Genomic DNA, 19,511 nt, shown 5'->3' with positions numbered 1-19,511 from the left:
ACCAAGCTCTTTGATTGGATCCAATCCTAGACATGCCCACAACCATTTCCACACTTGGCTACAACGAGTTGAAATTTCTTTGAGTAGATATCTTTGATAAATCGAATAATCGTGACGTTGTGTTATTTTGAAAGCAAGTATTGTTTTGAAACGCATCCTAAGTCTAGCCCATTTGAATTATTATCAACCAGTTTAAAGTTATTAAAAATAAAATAATCCCAGAAAAGAAAAGAAAATAAAGTTAAAATGGCCTTAGTATAACCCAAAAATAAATAGTAAATAAGATAACTAAAGAAAACCAATCACTTATTTCAAAAGCCCAAAAGTGATCACCGTGGCCACTCTGAATCCCCTCCGGCTCCAAGCCCCCACATCAAGGCTCACCTGAAAGGTTAAGGAAAGGGGTGAGTTTGGAAACTCAGTGTGCAATAAGCCCCTTTCAGAGCCCAAAACAATATCAGCCTGCTGGGCCTAGGTCTAAATTCAATCTCAGCATATACTTGGCCGAAGCCTTTACATTATTCATATAACTGGGCCGAAGCCTTTTCATTATTCATATCACTGGGCCGAAGCCTTTATTGTAACAATACGGTCCATAGGCCCATTTCAATAATACATGCAACATCAATGAACATATGCAAGCCCATTTGGGGAGACTACTCAACCCACCAACCGCTACTCTTCACCCGTACTAACCAAGCTCTCCATGTGGGGAATAACTCAACCCACCCAACCAGACTCTCCACTGGTAGCATAGCTGCTTTAACATATAATTGGAGGCGTAGCCTCTTTTAATAACTGGGGCAAAGCCCTTTTTGATAAACTGGGGCAAAAGCCCTTTTCAGTAAACTGGGGCAAAGCCCTTTTGCACTTCCTCCATCCATATAAACCCAACCCATGCATAAATAAATACATCATGTGCATATCATACATATAATGTGCATATCGTATCAAATCATATATATCAAAATCTCATGCATCAAACTCATAATTAAACCCTAGGGGTAAAATAGTCATTTTTACCTAGGGGAAAACAGTCATTTTCATATTATAAGGGTAATTTTGTAATTTTACCAAATATTAAGGTTCTCCGTGTTCATTATCAGTTACTAACAATTTCATGTGTTTTGATAGCGATTCTAGCCTATTCTTAGCGAAACCGAGTTATTGGGCCAAAAACCCCTAATGGGCCCTACATAGCCGAATTAGTCATCTAGGCCCATTTAGCCCATTTTCCATAACGGTCTTAGTCGTATTAACACGCAATCTGACAGGATTCCATTTTCTACCAAATTTACCCAAATGGGCCCGGAAGCCCATTGGGCCCGATTCTAGCCCCTCGAGGCCCAACTTACTATCATGCACCAAATCGTGCCCTTACCTATTCCAACGATCCCGATCATCGAACTTAACGAATATAACTATCCTATGAGCATTCGCATGCTCACGAGTCCCCGAAATGCCAAAATTTTGGCATTTCAGCTTTTCGGCAAATATCGAGTTAAGCTATGAAAGAGGGTTCGTTACACACCTGATTTGTGATATTCCTTGACGAGATCTCCTACGCGATTTCTCCTATAATCAACCGCTTATAGATTAGATCATGTTAGTAATTAAATCAAATCGAAGACTACCTATTAACACTTACATATTCGGCCACCATCCATAATGGCCCTAGAATTCATACCTTTGCCAAAATTGATGACTAGATCTAGACTTAGTCACTCTGATGATCCAAGCTTATCCAAATCGACACCCCACGCCTTGCTGCTCCTCCAACGCATCTACTCCACCATAGAACCCATACAAAAACAAATGAAGAAGCCGAATAAGGCTTATATCTCCAATCGGCCACCTCCCTAAATTATAGGGGTTTCGGCTTTTGTCAACAGTTACTATTGAAATCGATTTAGAATACGAATGCTTACCACAGTCTCTCTTCTTGAATCCGTTTAAAGCCTAGAAGATAAAGGGATTGGCCCCCAAAAAGTGAAGGAAAACAGAGAGTTGCTGGTCAATAAGAAATCGGCACCACAGGTTTCGACTTTTGTGACTTTTCGGCAAAAGTAAAGATAGAAGTAGTAAATGAATGGGAAGGAATGGTGAACAGGTTTCAGAAAAGAAAAGGAAGGAAAAGTGGATCGAAGGGTGGTGGTTCGGCTAGAGAAGAAGAAAGAAAAAAGAAGAAAGGAATAAAACTATGGTTTACAAAAGAAAACAGTACAACTAAATTCCTAAATGCCGAAAATACTACCCTAACACCCCACTGCCGAAATCCCCTCCCTAATCCCCTCTAATCGGCTAACTCTATCTCCCTCTCAAATCCTTAAAATCTCTCCCCTTATCCCTCCGTAATCCATGCGTTTGACTGATTCAAACTCTCTTCCACCGAGTTCCATTCGGCTACAACTCCTGCATGCTCAAAGCATAAAAATTAACATCACCTTTGCGATCTCAGGGAATCGAACCCAGGTCTTCCCCCAACCACTTACACTCCACCTTTTTAGCTCCCTAGTGGCGTCACTTAGCCACTTTACCAGAGGCTCTTTTGTGATACATTTTACCCACAATTTTTAATAAGACCACCTATCCAAATCCCCTACTTCTTAAGTCCAAAATTCAAAAATTCTACCGGGTTTCGGCCAATATATGGGCCTTCCACAAGCCCATTTACACCCTCCAATTATGAATTTCACAACCAAATATCTAATTTTAAAAACTTTACCAAAATATCGAGAATCACGACAAAACCCGAAAATTAGGATATTACAACTCTACCCTCCTTAAAGAAATTTCGGCCTTGAAATTTTTACCTGCTCCAAACAGTTGAGGGTGTTGCTGACGCATTGCTTCCTTAGTCTCCCAAGTAGCTTCTTCTTTGCCATGGTTTCTCCAAAGTATCTTTACTAATGGGACTGACTTCCTTCTCAGCACCTTGACGTCATGATCAAGTATTTGCACAGGTTCTTCTTCGAATGTCAAATCCGACTATACTTCAATTTCTACAACTGGCACGATATGAGTTGGGTTAGAACGATATCGCCTTAGCATGGACACATGAAAAACGTCGTGAACACGATCTAGCTCTGGAGGTAACTCTAGCTGATAAGCCACCGGCCCTATCCACTTAATAATTCGATAAGGCCCAATGAATCGTGGACTCAACTTGCCCTTCTTACCAAACCTCAATATCTTCTTCCAAGGCGATACCTTCAAAAAGACCATGTCCCCTACAGCATATTCAATATCATTACGCTTTAGATCGGCATAAGACTTTTGTCGATCTGCTGCCTCCTTTAACCGATTCCTGATCACTTTAATTTTGTCTTCGGTATCTGCTATCAACTCTGGACCAAGTACTTGCCTTTCCCCCAACTCTACCCAACAAGTAGGCGAACGACACCTTCGCCCATATAATGCCTCATAAGGAGCCATCTGAATACTTGCGGTAACTATTGTTATACGCAAACTCCTCCAATGGAAAATAGTCCTCCCAACTACCTCTAAATTCAATAAAACAACCTCTCAACATGTCTTCTAAAATCTGAATGACCCTCTCTGACTGCCCATCCGACTGAGGGTGAAAAGCCGTACTGAAATCCAATCGCGTTCCCAACGCCTCATGCAACTTCTGCCAAAACCGAGATGTAAACCTTGGGTCTCGGTCAGAAATTATCAATACTGGCACCCCATGCAAACGCACTATCTCCATCACATACAACTTGGCCAGCTTCTGAAGTGAGTAATCGGTTCAGACAGGTATGAAATGGGCAGATTTCATTTGCCTATCCACAATTACCCAAACTGAATCCTTCTTGGAAGGTGTCAATGGCAACCCACTTACAAAATCCATAGTTACTCTTTCCCACTTCCAAAGTGGTATCTTTCTTGGTCAGTAATAATCTCAAGGCGCTTGATGCTCGATCTTTACTTGCTGACACGTCAAACATTTCCCCACAAATTCAGTCACTTCTCGCTTAAGTCCAGGCCACCAATAGAGCTCTCGCAAGTCTCGATACAACTTACTCCCTCCTGGATGCATAGCACAAGGTCCATTATGTGCCTCTTTTAAAATCATCAATCTCAAGTCAGAGTCCTTCGGCATACAAATTCTTCCTTGAAAACAAAGAACCCCATCATTATTTAACCCAAAATTTGGATTCTCCCCCATCTCAACTTGCTGAAACCGAGAAACCAATGACTCATCCTCCAACTATTGCTTCTTAATCTGCTCTACCCAAGTCGGTCTCACTTGTAACTCTGCCAATAAGCTTCCATCGTCATACAAACTTAAACGAGCAAACATTGCCTTCAATTCCGCCACAGTCCTTCGACTTAACGCATCAGCCACGACATTTTCCTTACCTGGATGGTACTCAATCGAATAGTCATAGCCCTTTAACAACTCTATCCACCTTTGCTGTCTAAGATTCAGCTCCTTTTGAGTTAACAAGTACTTAAGACTCTTGTGATCCGTATAAATAATGCATCTCTCCCCATACAAGTAGTGCCTCTAGATTTTAAGTGCAAAAATCACTGCTACCAACTCCAAGTCATGCGTAGGGTAGTTGACCACGTGAGGCTTAAGCTGTCGTGAAGCATAAGCCACCACTTTACCCTCTTGCATCAACACGTAGCCCAAACCTACATGTGACGCATCGCTGTACACAGTGATATCCTTACCAGACTTTGGCTAAATCAACACTGGCACTTCTGTTAAAACCTTCTTCAGCTTCTTAAAAGCCTCTTGCTGCTTATTCGTCCAAACAAAAGGTGCTCCCTTCCTTATAAGTTTTGTTAACGGTGCTGCCAACACAGAAAATCCTTCCACAAATCTCCGATAATAACCTGCCAACCCCAGAAAACTTCAGATTTCTGTTACTGACCTCGGTGGCTTCCATTCCAGAATTGCCTCAATCTTTTGAGGGTCCACCTTGATTCCCTCAGCAGACACAACATGCCCCAAGAAAGTGACCTCCTTCAGCCAAAACTCGCACTTAGTAAACTTTGCATAAAGTTACTTTTCCCTTAGCACTTGCAGGACAACACGAAGATGCTCATCATGCTTCTCTTCCATTTCTAAATACACCAAGATATCATCGATAAATACGACCACAAACCGATCCAAGTACGGCTGAAACACCTGATTTATTAAATCCATGAATGCTGCCGGTGCATTAGTCAAACAAAGGGCATAACTAGAAACTCGTAATGACCATATCGAGTTCTGAATGCCGTCTTGTAAATATCCACTTCTTTGACTCTCAACTGATGATATCCTGATTGAAGGTCGATCTTAGAAAATACTGAGGCTCCTCTTAGTTGGTCGAACAGATCGTCAATTCTTGGTAACGGATACTTGTTCTTGATCGTCAGTTTATTCAACTACCGATAGTCAATACACATTCACATGGTCCCATCTTTCTTCTTTACAAATAGCACTGGTGCGCCCCATGGGGAAACACTTGGTCTTATAAACCCTCTATCCAACAGTTCCTGAATCTGAGCTTTCAATTATACCAACTCCTCTGGTGCCATCCTATAAGGCGCAATGGACACAAGAGCTGTTCCAGGTAACAAGTCGATTCCGAACTCGACTTCTCTGTTTGGAGGTAATCCAGGAAGTTCCTCCGGAAATACATCTTGAAATTCTTTAATGGTCCTAACCGACTCCACAGTTATCCCCTCAGGTCCAACTTGACTTACAAATGCCAAGTACACCTCACAACCTTTCCGAATCAACCTTTCAGCTCTTAAAGCCGAAACAACATTGGAAAAATAATTCCTTCGTTCCCCTATGACCATTATCTCCTCATCTTTGGCAGTTCTTAGTATCATTCTCTTAGCAGCACAATCTAACATCGCCCTATGCTTAGCTAGCCAGTCCATGCCCAAGATAAGATCAAAATCCCCAAATGGCAGCTCCATCAAATCTCCTACAAATATCTTATCTTGTGTCTCTAAAGACACCGCCCTAAAGATTTTATCTACCTTAACCGAGTGTCTTAAAGGGCTTATCGCCGATACCCCACTCACCGTCTCCTCGGGAAGCACACCCAAAGCCCCAGATACATCACAAGTAACATACGAGTGAGTGGAACCCACATCAATCAAAGCAGTGTAAGGCATGCTATGAATGAAAAACGTACCGGTTATAACATCAGGAGCGTCACCCTCCTCACAACGTCGTGCAACATAAACCAACGCCGGCTGTCGAGCTTCAGCATGTCCAGCACCCTTGCCAGGTGGCCTACGTCCTCGTCCATTTCTATTACCATCTCTACCTTTCCCACGACCTCTCTGTGATGGTGGTCCTCCTCGCTGTGGTTGGACATCCCTTTGTTCAGCAGCTAGTTCCTGAGCTGCTCTCCGAGGACATTCTCTGAACTTATGCTCCTTTGACCCATATCAAAAACATGCTCCAGTTCACTTCCAGCACTCCCCCATATGCACCCTACCACAGTCCCTGCAAGCCTGTGGTTTAAAAGTATTCACTGGAACTGCTCGAACCGGTTCCTCCATCCTAGCTCTTTTAACATACCTATTTGTAGCACTCGAGGGTCCAGAATCCCTTCTAAATCTGGGTTGATCCTTCTCACAATTTTTCCGTTCAATTCTCTTTACTTCCTCGGCTATCTTAGCCTTTTCTACCAACAAGCAAAGTCACGCTCCCTCTGTGGAGCTATCAGTATCCTAAGCTCATCGCGGAGGCCATCCTCAAATCGAACACTGTGCTCATATTTAGTCGCAACTATCCTGCTGGCATATCGACTCAACCTCAAGAATTCTGCCTCATACTCTGCAACAGTCTTATTACCCTGAGTCAGATTCAAAAATTCCTTTCGACGGGCATCCACATAACTAGCTCCAACATACCTCCCCTTAAAAGCAGTCTTGAACAATTCCCAAGTTACTCGTTCAATAGGGGTACTCTCTCTCACGGTGATCCACCATCGGTATACCTCGTCTCGTAGCAACGAAACAGCCCCCTTCAGCTTTTGCTCCACAGAGCAATCTAAATCGTCCATAATCCGCTCTGTTGCCTCTAACCAATATTCAGCCACATTTGGGGCTACTCCAGATACGCCCCTAAAAACTTCTGCTCCGTTAGCCCGGAGTCACTCCGAGATGGATCCCTATTCTTGTCCGGTGCTAGCTCCAGCAACCCTTTCCAAAACCCTTAACATTGCTTGGGACAAAGCATCATCCCCCGCAGCCCGATCATAAGACCTAGTCTCAGTTGCCTGTGGCACGGATACCTCCTCAGCTGGCCTATGCCCTGAGGATGATGATTTCACTTGTACCCTTCCGCGACCACGTCCGTGGCCTCGTCCACAAGTTCCTCTTGTACTCATATCGAATTATCTGATTACGAATTTTACGATATTAGTATAATGCTCAATTATTTATTACGAGATGTCTTATGGAAATATAGCAGTTCAAGGATTGTTTTCGTAACGTCGTAGCCTAGCTACAGTCTCATTCCTACCGTTTTACAGCTCTACCTTATCTAAAGTATCATAGTAGGGTCTCAGTTCTATTCATAGTATCATATCATTATCACATAACGTAAAAGAGAGTATACTTACAGACTTGGTGCGGGGATTCAGTGTGCCACTTCTTTCTCCAAAAATAAAAAAAACATGCATTTGGTCACAACAGGTAGAAATTTAATTTTGACTTGACACACCCTTGTTTTGAAACTCTTGATTTTGGCCTCGTTTTAAAAAACCAGAAAAACTTAAACCATTTTATCATGTATACCTTGTAAAACATCTTTGAAAAGAACTTTTCAAAACCATTTCCAAAAATACCCCTCTTAGGCCTAAGTTTTTGAAAAAGATTTTCGGACCCGATCCACAGTCGAGTTGTTGCAACCGGGCTCTGATACCACTAAATGTAACACCCCAAATCCGGCCCAGACGTTATGGCCGAATCCAACGTGCCACATTGAAGTTAAGAATCCATGTTTCATTTTAGTGTTTTATAAACCGACTTATGTTAAGCAACAAAGTGAATGGAAGCTTGGCACCAGGTAGGAATCCGTAACAGAGGAGGTGAGCCATGAAGGCTGCTTAAGTACCAAGCTCTTTGATTGGATCCAATCCTAGACATGCCCACAACCATTGCCACACTTGGCTACAACGAGTTGAAATTTCTTTGAGTAGATATCTTTGATAAATCGAATAATCGTGACATTGTGTTATTTTGAAAGCAAGTATCATTTTGAAAACGCGTCCTAAGTCTAGCCCATTTGAATTATTATCAACCAGTTTAAAGTTATTAAAAAAAATAATCCCAGAAAAGAAAAGAAAATAAAGTTAAAATGGCATTATTACAACCAAAAAATAAATAGTAAATAAGATAACTAAAGAAAACCAATCACTTATTTCAAAAGCCCAAAAGTGATCACCGTGGCCATTCTGAATCCCCTCCGGCTCCAAGCCTCACATCAAGGCTCACCTGCAAGGTTAAGGAAAAGGGTGAGTTTGGAAACTCAGTGTGCAACAAGCCCCTTTCAGAGCCCAAAATAATATCAGCCTGCTGGGCCTAGGCCCAAATTCAATCTCAGCATATATTGGGCCGAAGCCTTTACATTATTCGTATCACTGGGCCGAAGCCTTTATTGTAACAATACGGCCCATAGGCCCATTTCAATAATACATGCAACATCAATGAACATATGCAAGCTCATTTGGGGAGACTACTCAACCCACCAACCGCTACTCTCCACCCGTACTAACCAAGCTCTCCATATGGGGAATAACTCAACCTACCCAACCAAACTCTCCACTGGCAGCATAGCTGCTTTAACATATAACTGGAGGCCTAGCCTCTTTTAATAACTGGGGCAAAGCTCTTTTTGATAAACTCGGGCAAAAACCCTTTTCGGTAAACTGGGGCAAAGCCCTTTTGCACTTCCTCCATCCATATAAACCCAACCCATGCATAAATGAATACATCATGTGCACATCATACATATCATGTGCATATCGTATCAAATCATATATATCAAAATCTCATGCATCAAACTCATAATTAAACCCTAGGGGTAAAATGGTCATTTTTACCTAGGCGCAAAACAGTCATTTTCATATTATAAGGGTAATTTCGTAATTTTACCAAATATTAAGGTTCTCCATGTTCATTATCAGTTACTAACAATTTTATGCGTTTTGATAGCGATTCTAGCCCATTCTTAGCGAAACCGAGTTATTGGGCCAAAAACCCCTAATGGGCCCTACATAGCCGAATTAGTCATCTAGGCCCATTTAGCCCATTTTCCATAACGGTCTTAGCCATATTAAGGCACAAGCTGGCAGGATTCTATTTTCTACCAAATTTACCCAAATGGGCCTGGAAGCCCATTGGGCCCGATTCCAGCCCCTCGAGGCCCAACTTACCATTGTGCACCAAATCGTGCCCTTACCTGTTCCAATGATCCCGATCATCAAACTTAGCGAATCTAACTAACCTATGAGCGTTCGCATGCTCACGAGTCCTCAAAATGCTAGAATTTTGACATTTCGGCTTTTCGACAAATATCGAGTTAAGCTACGAAAAAGGGTTCATTACACACCTGATTTGCGATATTCCTTGACGAGATCTCCTACACGATTTCTCCTATAATCAACCGCTTATAGATTAGATCATGTTAGTAATTAAACCAAATCGAAGACTACCTGTTAACACTTACATATTCGGCCACCATCCATAATGGCCCTAGAATTCATACCTTTGTCGAAATTGATGACTAGATCTAGATTTAGTCACTCCGATGATCCAAGCTTATCCGAATCGATACCCCACGCCTTGCTGCTCCTCCAACGTATCTACTCCACCATAGAACCCATACAAAAACAAATGAAGAAGCCGAATAAGGCTTATATCTCCAATCGGCCACCTCCCTAAACTATAGGGGTTTCGGCTTTTGTCAATAGTTATTATTGAAATCAATTTAGAATACGAATGCTTACCACAGTCGCTCTTCTTGAATCCGTTTAAAGCCTAGAAGATAAAAGGATTGGCCCCCAAAAAGTGAAGGAAAACAGAGAGTTGCTGGTCAACAAGAAATCGGCACCACAAGTTTCGAATTTTGTGACTTTTCGGCAAAAGTAAAGTTAGAAGTAGTAGATGAACGGGAAGGAATAGTGAATAGGTTTTAGAAAAGAAAAAGAAGGAAAAGTGGATGGAAGGGTGGTGGTTCGGCTAGAGAAGAAGAAAGAAAAAAGAAGAAAGGAATAAAACTATGGTTTACAAAACAAAATAGTACAACTAAATTCCTAAATGCCGAAAATACTACCCTAACACCCCACTACCGAAATCCCTTCCCTAATCCCCTCTAATCGGCTAACTCTATCTCCCTCTCAAATCCCTAAAATCTCTCCCCTTATCCCTCATTAATCCATGCATTTGACTGATTCAAACTCTCTTCCACCGAGTTCCATTCGGCTACAACTCCTGCATGCTCAAAGCATAACAATTAACATCACCTTTGCCATCTTAGGGAATCAAAACCAGGTCTTCCCCCAACCACTTACACTCCACCTTTTTAGCTCCCTAGTGGCGTCACTTAGCCACTTTACCAGAGGCTCTTTTGTGATACATTTTACCCACAATTTTTAATAAGACCACCTATTCAAATCCCCTAACTTCTTAAGTCCAAAATTCAAAAATTCTACCGGGTTTCGGCCAACACATGGGCCTTCCACAAGCCCATTTACACCCTCCAATTATGAATTTCACAACCAAATATCTAATTTTAAAAACTTTACCAAAATATCGAGAATCACGACAAAACCCAAAAATCAGGATATTACAGTCTAAGAGTAATTTTTTCGTAATTAAGCGGAGTTGATTGCACGCCTGGAGATAGGGTGACAAGATTTTGCCGGATTAGGATGAAGCCTAATAAGGGAGTCCATAGATCGAGTTAATGCAACACTAGGGTGTTAATTAGAAAGATATTTCAATTAATCAACCTAGGGTTTGACGTTATTAGTCTCGAGAGAGATAATAATATAACTTAGGGATTTCTACGTATTAAGTCAAATGAATAAATCGTCTGATTCAGAGTCAAATAACAAGTGAAGTCTAGGTGGATTTTTCCTTGGGTATTGTCTTAATCAATCGAGTTTTCCCAAAAGCTTTTCCCCAATTTTCTCTCTGTGCACCCTTAGTTTAGTTAATTAGTTTAGATAAACAAATCCCTTAATTTTTAGGCTAGATAATAAAAAGAAAGTAATTACTAGTACTCTTGGTTCCTTTAGGTTCGACAATCCGGTCTTGCTAAAGCTATACTACTGTTCGATAGGTACACTTGCCTTTATCGTGATAATAGTTAGTTTCAAAAATGGTCAATTATAAATTTTTAAAACTTATTGCAACAAGTAATATCATTAATCATTCCTAAATGTTTCTCTTTTTCTATTCATTCTGTTCATTTCTATTCAAACACAAAATTCATTTATGGTTTCAACGAGCTAGCAGAGGGATTGATTGGACATATGTGGTTGATGCTCAAATGATTTACAATTAAGTTCTGGCTTTTCATCTATTAATTAAAAACTCACTTAGTCACGCAGTCATTCCACTATGGTATCATGACTAAGCTCTCCTCAACAACATACCATTACGAAAGCAACTACTCTGTGCTCATTCAATGACCTTTTCATAAGTGTAAAATTCATTCAATATGTCAAAACTAAACATGTTCACTATGACGAAATGATTTACTTTCATTTTCGGGCTTCAAAACAGTTCAAAAGCGTAAACTCATTCTTTCATCATTTTAAAGTAATCTTATATAGGATTGCAAGTTTCCATTTTTATTTTCACTTCCATTTTCATTTTTGGAAACCTATATTCATTTCCAAATGATTTCATTTTTATATTTCTAAGAAAATCATAATCATTTTTGAATGTTTCACATTTCTCTTTTTCTATTCATTTCGTTCTTTTTTATTCAAACACCCAATTCATTTCTAGTTTCAATGAGCTAGCGGAGGAACCAATTGGATATATGTGGTTGAGGCTCAAATGATTTATAATTAAGTGTGACAGTCCTAATTTGACCCTAGTCGGAATGTGGTTTCAGGACATCAAAACCTTGTCATAAAAATTTACTTTAATTTTTATTGCATATATTTAATGTGTGATAGTGTGTGTATGAAAATTTAATGTTTTAATTTAGTCTTAGGAATGTGAATTTTCTTGAAAGGACTTAGTTGAGAAACTTAGAAAAGATGATAGGTAAATTGTAAGGATCAAATAACAACAAGGTGAGAAAGCTTGGGTTTGCATGTCAAATTGCCCAAAATTCAAGTAGTGGCCGGCCAAGCAATGATGCTTCTTCCACTAAGTTGAATTTTATTGTAATTTTTTTATATTAGTTAATGGTTAAAATAAATTAAAGAAAAGAATTAATAGGAAAAAGATGAATAAAATAAGAAAGGGAGAGAAAGTATTCATCTTCTTCCTCTTGCAAATGCCGCAAGCTAGGGAAAGAAGGAGGAAATTTTCTAAGACATTCGGCCATCCTAAGGGGTTGATTAAGGTAGGACTCATGTTAATTTTATTAAATTTTTGTGAAAATCTAGTTAGTAGCCAATGTCTTATTATATCCCATATGTTAATTCTCTACCTAAATAGGTGACTAAATGGCATACGGTTAGAGGGAGGTAAATGCTAAGAGTATGGTGCTTTTGATGTTGTAAACGGAAATAGTAGAAAGGTGAAAGAAAATTAGGGTAGATATGTAGATATATGTGGATTTATATGATGTTATAAATAGATGTGAAGCTATGCTAGTTTAGGAAAAATTCGATCAAGTGTGCATGAGATGAAACTATGTGTGTAAATGAATTAAAAATGATATTATAATTGATATTGTATATTCGGCCATCTAATTAAGTACATAGGTGATGTTGAATTTAATTTTTATACATTCGGCTATATAGGTATGCCCATTTGTGATATTACCTTTGATTATATATAATCTACTGAATGAGTGATGTTGGCTTATAAGTTGAGTTTGATTCATGATTATATATATATTTGAATGTAAACCTATTTGAGATAATGTTATGTTGAGAAGTGACGATGCATTCGGCCTCGAGGTAATAGATGAATATTTGTTGAAGTTTTAATGTCTTGAACAATTACAGTTGTAAAATGTAATGAAAATTATTAGACTATATATGTGAGAAATTAGCTAGGGTGGTTGCCGTATATACAAATATATATGTGTTATATATGTATGTGTAATTGGATTATTGATAGTAAGGTGATATTATATGGTTATTAGCCGAATAGCTCAAAAGCATAAGGTAGAAAGATAAAATTTTACCATGTGTTTCTTATGATATAAAATCATTAATATTTTGATATAAATATGTAGCAAGACGGTTAAACTAGTTAATTTATTTGATTAAGCTCAAGAACTTAAAGGAGGGGAATCAAGCAAGGGCAAAGCAAAGAACATCGAGTAGCCGAGTTGGAACCGTTTTACCCAACACAAGGTAAGTCCTTAAGCATTTTGTAAGGTTGATTAGTTTGTGCATAAATAATACTAGTGAATCATGAAAGAATACCTTTTGTTAGGTGTTCTTTTGAAGCGATATATATATTATTAAGGTGACCGTATATGCTATTTGAATTAAGTAAGTTGCCATATTATAATGAGTTAACATTGGCACTATGTGTGCGGAATTAAATGTCACTTTGTGTACAAATTTTATGTGCTATTTGAATTAAGTAAATTGCCTTATTATAGTGAGTTAACATGGCACTATGTGTCCGGAATTAAATGGCACTATATGTGCAGATTTGAATGTCGATGCATGAGTGAAAATTTTAGGCACTATGTGTGCGGTTTAGTATGGCACTATGTGTGCGAGCTTAATTAGCACTATGTGTGTGAATTTGGTTGATAATATAATATGTGCAGGAAAAGAATAAAGTGATAGAACTATTAACTAAAATATCGAATTTGAGACATAAAATGTATATGTATGAATTTATCTAATGCATCATTGTTTCATGCTTTGAGGAAATGGATCTAGATCAATTTGGTTATTTTGATATTTAATTAGGTAGAAGGACTTGGCTTAAAATTGAACCAATAATCTAAGTAATTATGGCATAGTTCGGTATGGGTGGAGTAATAGATCTTACATTATTTTTCTTATGATCTTTTATCAATGGAATGTATTATATTGCTTATGACTTACTGAGTTGAATACTCATTTGGTTTGTTTACTTGTCTTTTATTTAGATTTCTTCGATCCATTTTGTGTGCTCGGGACCATCGTCGAAGTCATCACACCAGCTTGCAACATTTTGGTATCCTCTTCTTAGTTGGTCTAAGTGAACATTTTGGCATGTATAGGCTAATATGTATTTGTTGAACTTTGATATGTATACTTCTAGCCATGCGAATATGGCTTAAATACTAAGTTTGAATTTGGTTATATTTAATCATGGTATAATTTGTCTTGGCTATAATGTTTAATGCTATTAATGAATGATAAATATATATATATCTATAAAAATTATACATATGCTTGAGGGTTGATAATGCTAAGAAATCTTGACTATGTGTTTTTGGGGTGGTTCGATTATGACACATTTATATAAGTGATTAATTGCAACGTGGCTATTGTATATGATCTTAGTATCTAAATTGAGATAGCATAATGGGTCGTCCGGTTATGTCTGAACATAACATGCAATCGTATGATATGGTTGTTATATGATGTAAACTTATGTAATAGTTTTGATTGAACTTGATAATGATTAACTATGTGTTCTGGCTATGTATGAATAAGGATCGTATATGGGGTATAATGAATTATGCATTATTAAAGATGAACTTAACGCAACGAAGGTGATAGAAGTAAATGCATGGAAATTTTACGAATAAGTATTTGCTTCGGTAATATCTCGTAACCCATTCTAGCGATGGAAACGGGTTAGGGGTGTTACATTAAGTTTTGATATTTCACCTCTTAATTAAAAACTTATTTAGTCACAAAGTCATTCCACTATAGTATCATGACTGAGCTCTCCCCAACGTCATACCATTACGAAAGCAACTAAACAGTACTCATCCAATGACCTTGTCATAAGTATGTTATCCTCATAGAATATCCTTGATCTCTTTGGGATAGTATTCATTCTCCCAATATGATTCTATTTTATCTCATGGTAACCATTATATCTTCCTTCATGAAAAGTCAATTACTATCAATTAATGATCAAGTCTTCCATCACAAAGACAGACGACTTATGACCATGTTTACTTTTCATCAACCATGTAATGCCAACAAGAAGATATTATTTACCTATGTTTTGGGCTATGAATTTCACTATTGTGAATGATGCTAAAAACTATAAAAGTCGTACACCCAACACACCATTTTTCGTTTCATAATCTACTTGAAATATAGCTTTTACTTACATCATAGTGTACGTGTCACGCATATATAGTCCATCATCCACTCAAGATTTAGGTATATCACACTATAAATGTCACAAGTGAATAAATCCATAAATGGATGCTTGGTTCATGTCCAATGTATTGTTAGTCCAGTAAGTCACATCTATGTCTCTATGTTCTAGGAGTCATCTGATCTGATGCCCAAGACAAGGCATTTCCCCAACTAGACTTGATATACGACATATTAACCTTTCAATCGATTTGCTCAGTTTCAATTGGACTAAGGACATGTTCATTTACTAATATAAGTTGCCTTTTCGTACTATGATCTGACCATGTAATATCGCTTAGTTTTAGTTCAACATTTAGATAACCAGCGAGCAACATATGCTTCCATTTTGCTTCGGGTGAAAAAACCATGTAAGAACAATTGTATAAATTATATTAATGTAATTAGTGAATTTGTTTTATTAACCAATCTGATTGAAAAAATTAAAAGTGTGTATTGACGAAAATACTACATGTATGGCACCAGATCAAACACTCAAAACATACTAGACATTTGTAAGTGTGATTTAAGTTTCATTTTATGAGAGATGATCACTATGCATATACTAATTCTGCTTATATTACTTTTTTCACTATTAAAGTTAGGACTAAGATTTCAAATGAAAAAATATCCTTTGATATTTGGTATTGTGGCAAGGATTATGCTTAATGGAGAAACATTTATGTTGTCTTTGTAGTTTAATTTATTTTGTTATTGTGAAAATAATATAGATAGTGTAACCTGCTGCCATTAGTTAGATGTGTTTTTACTGCTAAAAAAATAATCTGTGATGGTCTAATATAGGCTTGCATTTGTGTGGTAGATATCTAAGTGATACTACAACAATGAATTCACTTTAATGAAAACTTTTAACAATTTATGTTCACTAGCCAAAAACCAGATGGTGTTTGTTTTGTAGATGTCGCAACTAAGAAACTATCTTTCTTTTAACATGCAGAATACTAGTTACCTATCTGACAAAAGGTTATAGTTTTGACCCTGGAACTATAGTCTCTACTTAATTATGATTTTTTTTTCTTTTTGTACAGCTGAAGTTTTATGATTGGGTAATTTTTATTTACACAATTAATAATAAAATAGCAAAAGTATGCATAAACTAATTCAAGCATTTTGTAGGTTAATTAGTTTGTTATTCACTCATTTTTTTTTTAGCATGGGTGTGTTCTTTCTAAATCTCTAATAGTAGGGAGAAGATGTTGCCTCTTGTTGAGCTTGTTTGCGCAGTGAACTTCTAGTTTCAAACTATTTTTCATTGTTTGTATGAACCAAACCAAAAGTTGTCATGTCTTTGTTACCTGATTGCTATGGGGATAGCTAGAACATAGGTTCGTGTGCATGCATAGTTTTATTTAATGATGATATCATTCTAACAAGCTTGGATGTGTTTATCTTCTTATTTTTGCTCACATATTTTGATGCAATTTAGTATCCTATGTGATATACATGCCATCTGATCTTATCCTATTACATTTAATGCATCAACAGACATGAGCATTGGATAAATCTCTCCTCATGATGTGAGCTCAAATATCATGTTTATCATTGAAATATATCCATGTCCGTATTAAAGTTTAAGGATAGTTATGTTGAAATAGGTAGAGAAGACGATTTAGACATATGTGTGATGGGCATGATTATAAAAAAAGGGATATGTATAAGTAATATGCTTATGAGATTTTAATAATCTCACGGTTCTCTAATTTATGATCACAACCTTCAGCTTTCTTACGATTCATTGATTCACGATCCCGACCTTCAACTTTCTTAGGTCCGTTGATTTACGATCACGACCTTTGGATTTCTTACGGTCTACTGATTCATGATCACGACCTTTGACTTTTTATGGTCCATTGATTTACGATCATGACCTTTGGCTTTCTTACGATTCGTTGAATCACGATCATGACCTTTGACTTTCTTATAGTCCATTGATTTATGATCACGACCATTGGCTTTCTTACAGCCCGTTGATTTATGATCACAATCTTCTACTTTCTTACGGTCTGTTAATTTACGATCATGACCTTCTTCTTTCTTATTGTCTACTGATTTACAATCACGACCTTCGGCTTTCTTACGGTCTATGATTTAAGAACACGACCTTCGGCTTTCTTACGGTCCATTAATTTACAATCATGACCTTCGGCTTTCTTACGATTTGTTGATTTACGATCACGAACTTCAACTTTGTTACGATCTGCTAATTTATGATCATGACCTTCGACTTTCTTATGGTTCACTGATATATGATCATGACCTTCGAATTTCTTATAGTCCGTTGATTTACAATCACGACCTTCAACTTTCTTACAGTCCATTTATTTATGGTCTCAACCTTCAGCTTTCTCATCGTTCGTTGATTTAAGATCATGACCTTCAGCTTTCTTACTGTCTGCTGATTTACAATCACAACCTTTGGCTTTCTTATGGTCCCTTGATTTACAATCACGACCTTTTGCTTTCTTACAATCCACTAATTTACGATCACGAACTTTATTTTTCTAATAGTTCATTGATTTACGATCACGACTGTCACTTTTAAAGCTTGTTGGTTTACGATCATGACTTTAGTTCATTGATTTACGATCATGAACACTTAATAAAGACTTCACCGATTTATGATCGCGAATCCACTTAAACTGTTTGCCGGTTTACAATCACGACTATCATTTTTAAACCTCATTGATTTACGATCACAACTTCATTTTATTGATTTATTATCATGAACACTTCATAAAGAGTTTGTCAATTTACGATCGTGACTCCACTTAAACAGTTCATTGATTTATGATCACGACTTCAGTTCATTAATTTACGATCACGAACACTTCAAAAAGAGGTTGGCGATTTACGATCGCGACTCCACTTAAAAAGTTTGTTGATTACTATCACGATTCTCAAAATAAATTTCAAAATCTTCTATTTGGTCGGAGCTACCAATTGAATCATGTATCAACATTAATAAATCCATTTTTTCAATTTCCCACATCTTTTAATTTTATTTAATTTAGTCTCTATACTCAGGATAGGAAAAACTTTCAAATCCTAACTTCAAATTAAAATTCAATTTCACATATATTCATTAGGGACTTTATACTTTATAATTCTAGTGTAATTTTATGATAGGTTTACATTCATTCAATTTAGTCTCTAATGTTACAAAACTAACAAATAAGCTTAACTAACTTTACAATTTAATCTTTTTCATAATTCAAAACTTAATATCTATAAATTCGAAGCCTAATTTATCAATTTATCAACAACGGAAACTTGCTAAAACTATAAAAATTGATCAAATTAGTACAATGGCTAGCTAATCAAGCTCCTATGGTCACCAATTCATAAAAATTACAAGAAAATATCTTGATTTCCATACCTAAATTGTAACACCCTCAACCCAATCTAATTTGTCTGATCCAGATCTCGGGTACTACCACATGAATACAAACAAAAGTTATTTTAGTTATACAAATTACAATTAATTCACAAGTTAACTTCTTACAGATCCAAACTAAATTACACAAATTTATATACAATAAGTAGAAACAATTGCAGCACATGATAATGTACTTACGAGGATATCTAATTCGAAACCCTAACCTTTTATAGTTATCCAAAAATATGGTTTTCTAAGTAACATTTTAGACTCGAACGTGCCACCAAACTTGCTTTGTATGCATAATAACCCGATACACCACTTCATTCAGCATAGTCCTAGCATCGTCCCTCTTGGCGCATATTCACATTCAACCTGAAACATAAAGTGTAACTCATATAAGTTCATAAAAACTCAGTGAGAAGTAATCTCTTATACCTTAGTCATCGTTTTCGTAAAGTGTCAGGTAGTTGATCATCGACAGTTTCTCTTCTTTTATCATCCATTAACTAAGTGTCACACAAATTACAAAACATTTTCATTCCTTCTATCTGTTATATCCTAGTCTGAGTCCATTACCATCATATATCAATAACTTCATTCTCCTAGGAATCTCTTTCAACTCA

General features: G+C 37.3%; 1 protein-coding gene across 1 annotated transcript; it reads right to left on the bottom strand.

Annotated features, from left to right (window-relative positions):
- Nucleotides 1-17,318: 17,318 nt before the first annotated feature.
- LOC108458712 (uncharacterized) lies at nucleotides 17,319-17,827 on the bottom strand. The gene is made up of 2 exons (XM_017758115.1): nucleotides 17,650-17,827; nucleotides 17,319-17,590 (listed from the first exon to the last, which is right to left on the bottom strand). Exons 1-2 carry the CDS (start codon nucleotides 17,825-17,827, stop codon nucleotides 17,319-17,321), a joined length of 450 nt encoding a protein of 149 aa, XP_017613604.1.
- Between the last annotated feature and the right edge of the window lie 1,684 nt (nucleotides 17,828-19,511).

Source organism: Gossypium arboreum, chromosome 6, assembly GCF_025698485.1.
Source record: "Gossypium arboreum isolate Shixiya-1 chromosome 6, ASM2569848v2, whole genome shotgun sequence".
Lineage (NCBI taxonomy): Eukaryota > Viridiplantae > Streptophyta > Magnoliopsida > Malvales > Malvaceae > Gossypium > Gossypium arboreum.
The sequence above is the reverse complement of the archived record's forward strand: the minus strand, read 5'-3'. Positions and strand labels throughout refer to the sequence as shown.

Bases quoted from the DNA above. Each gene is read 5' to 3' on its own strand.
- LOC108458712 (XM_017758115.1), bottom strand. From the start codon at position 17,827: ATGGACTGTAAGAAAGTTGAAGGTCGTGATTGTAAATCAACGGACTAT. The intron at 17,591-17,649 runs GTCATGATTGTA...CTTAAATCATAG, and splicing joins AAATCGTAAGAAAGCCGAAG to ACCGTAAGAAAGCCGAAGGT.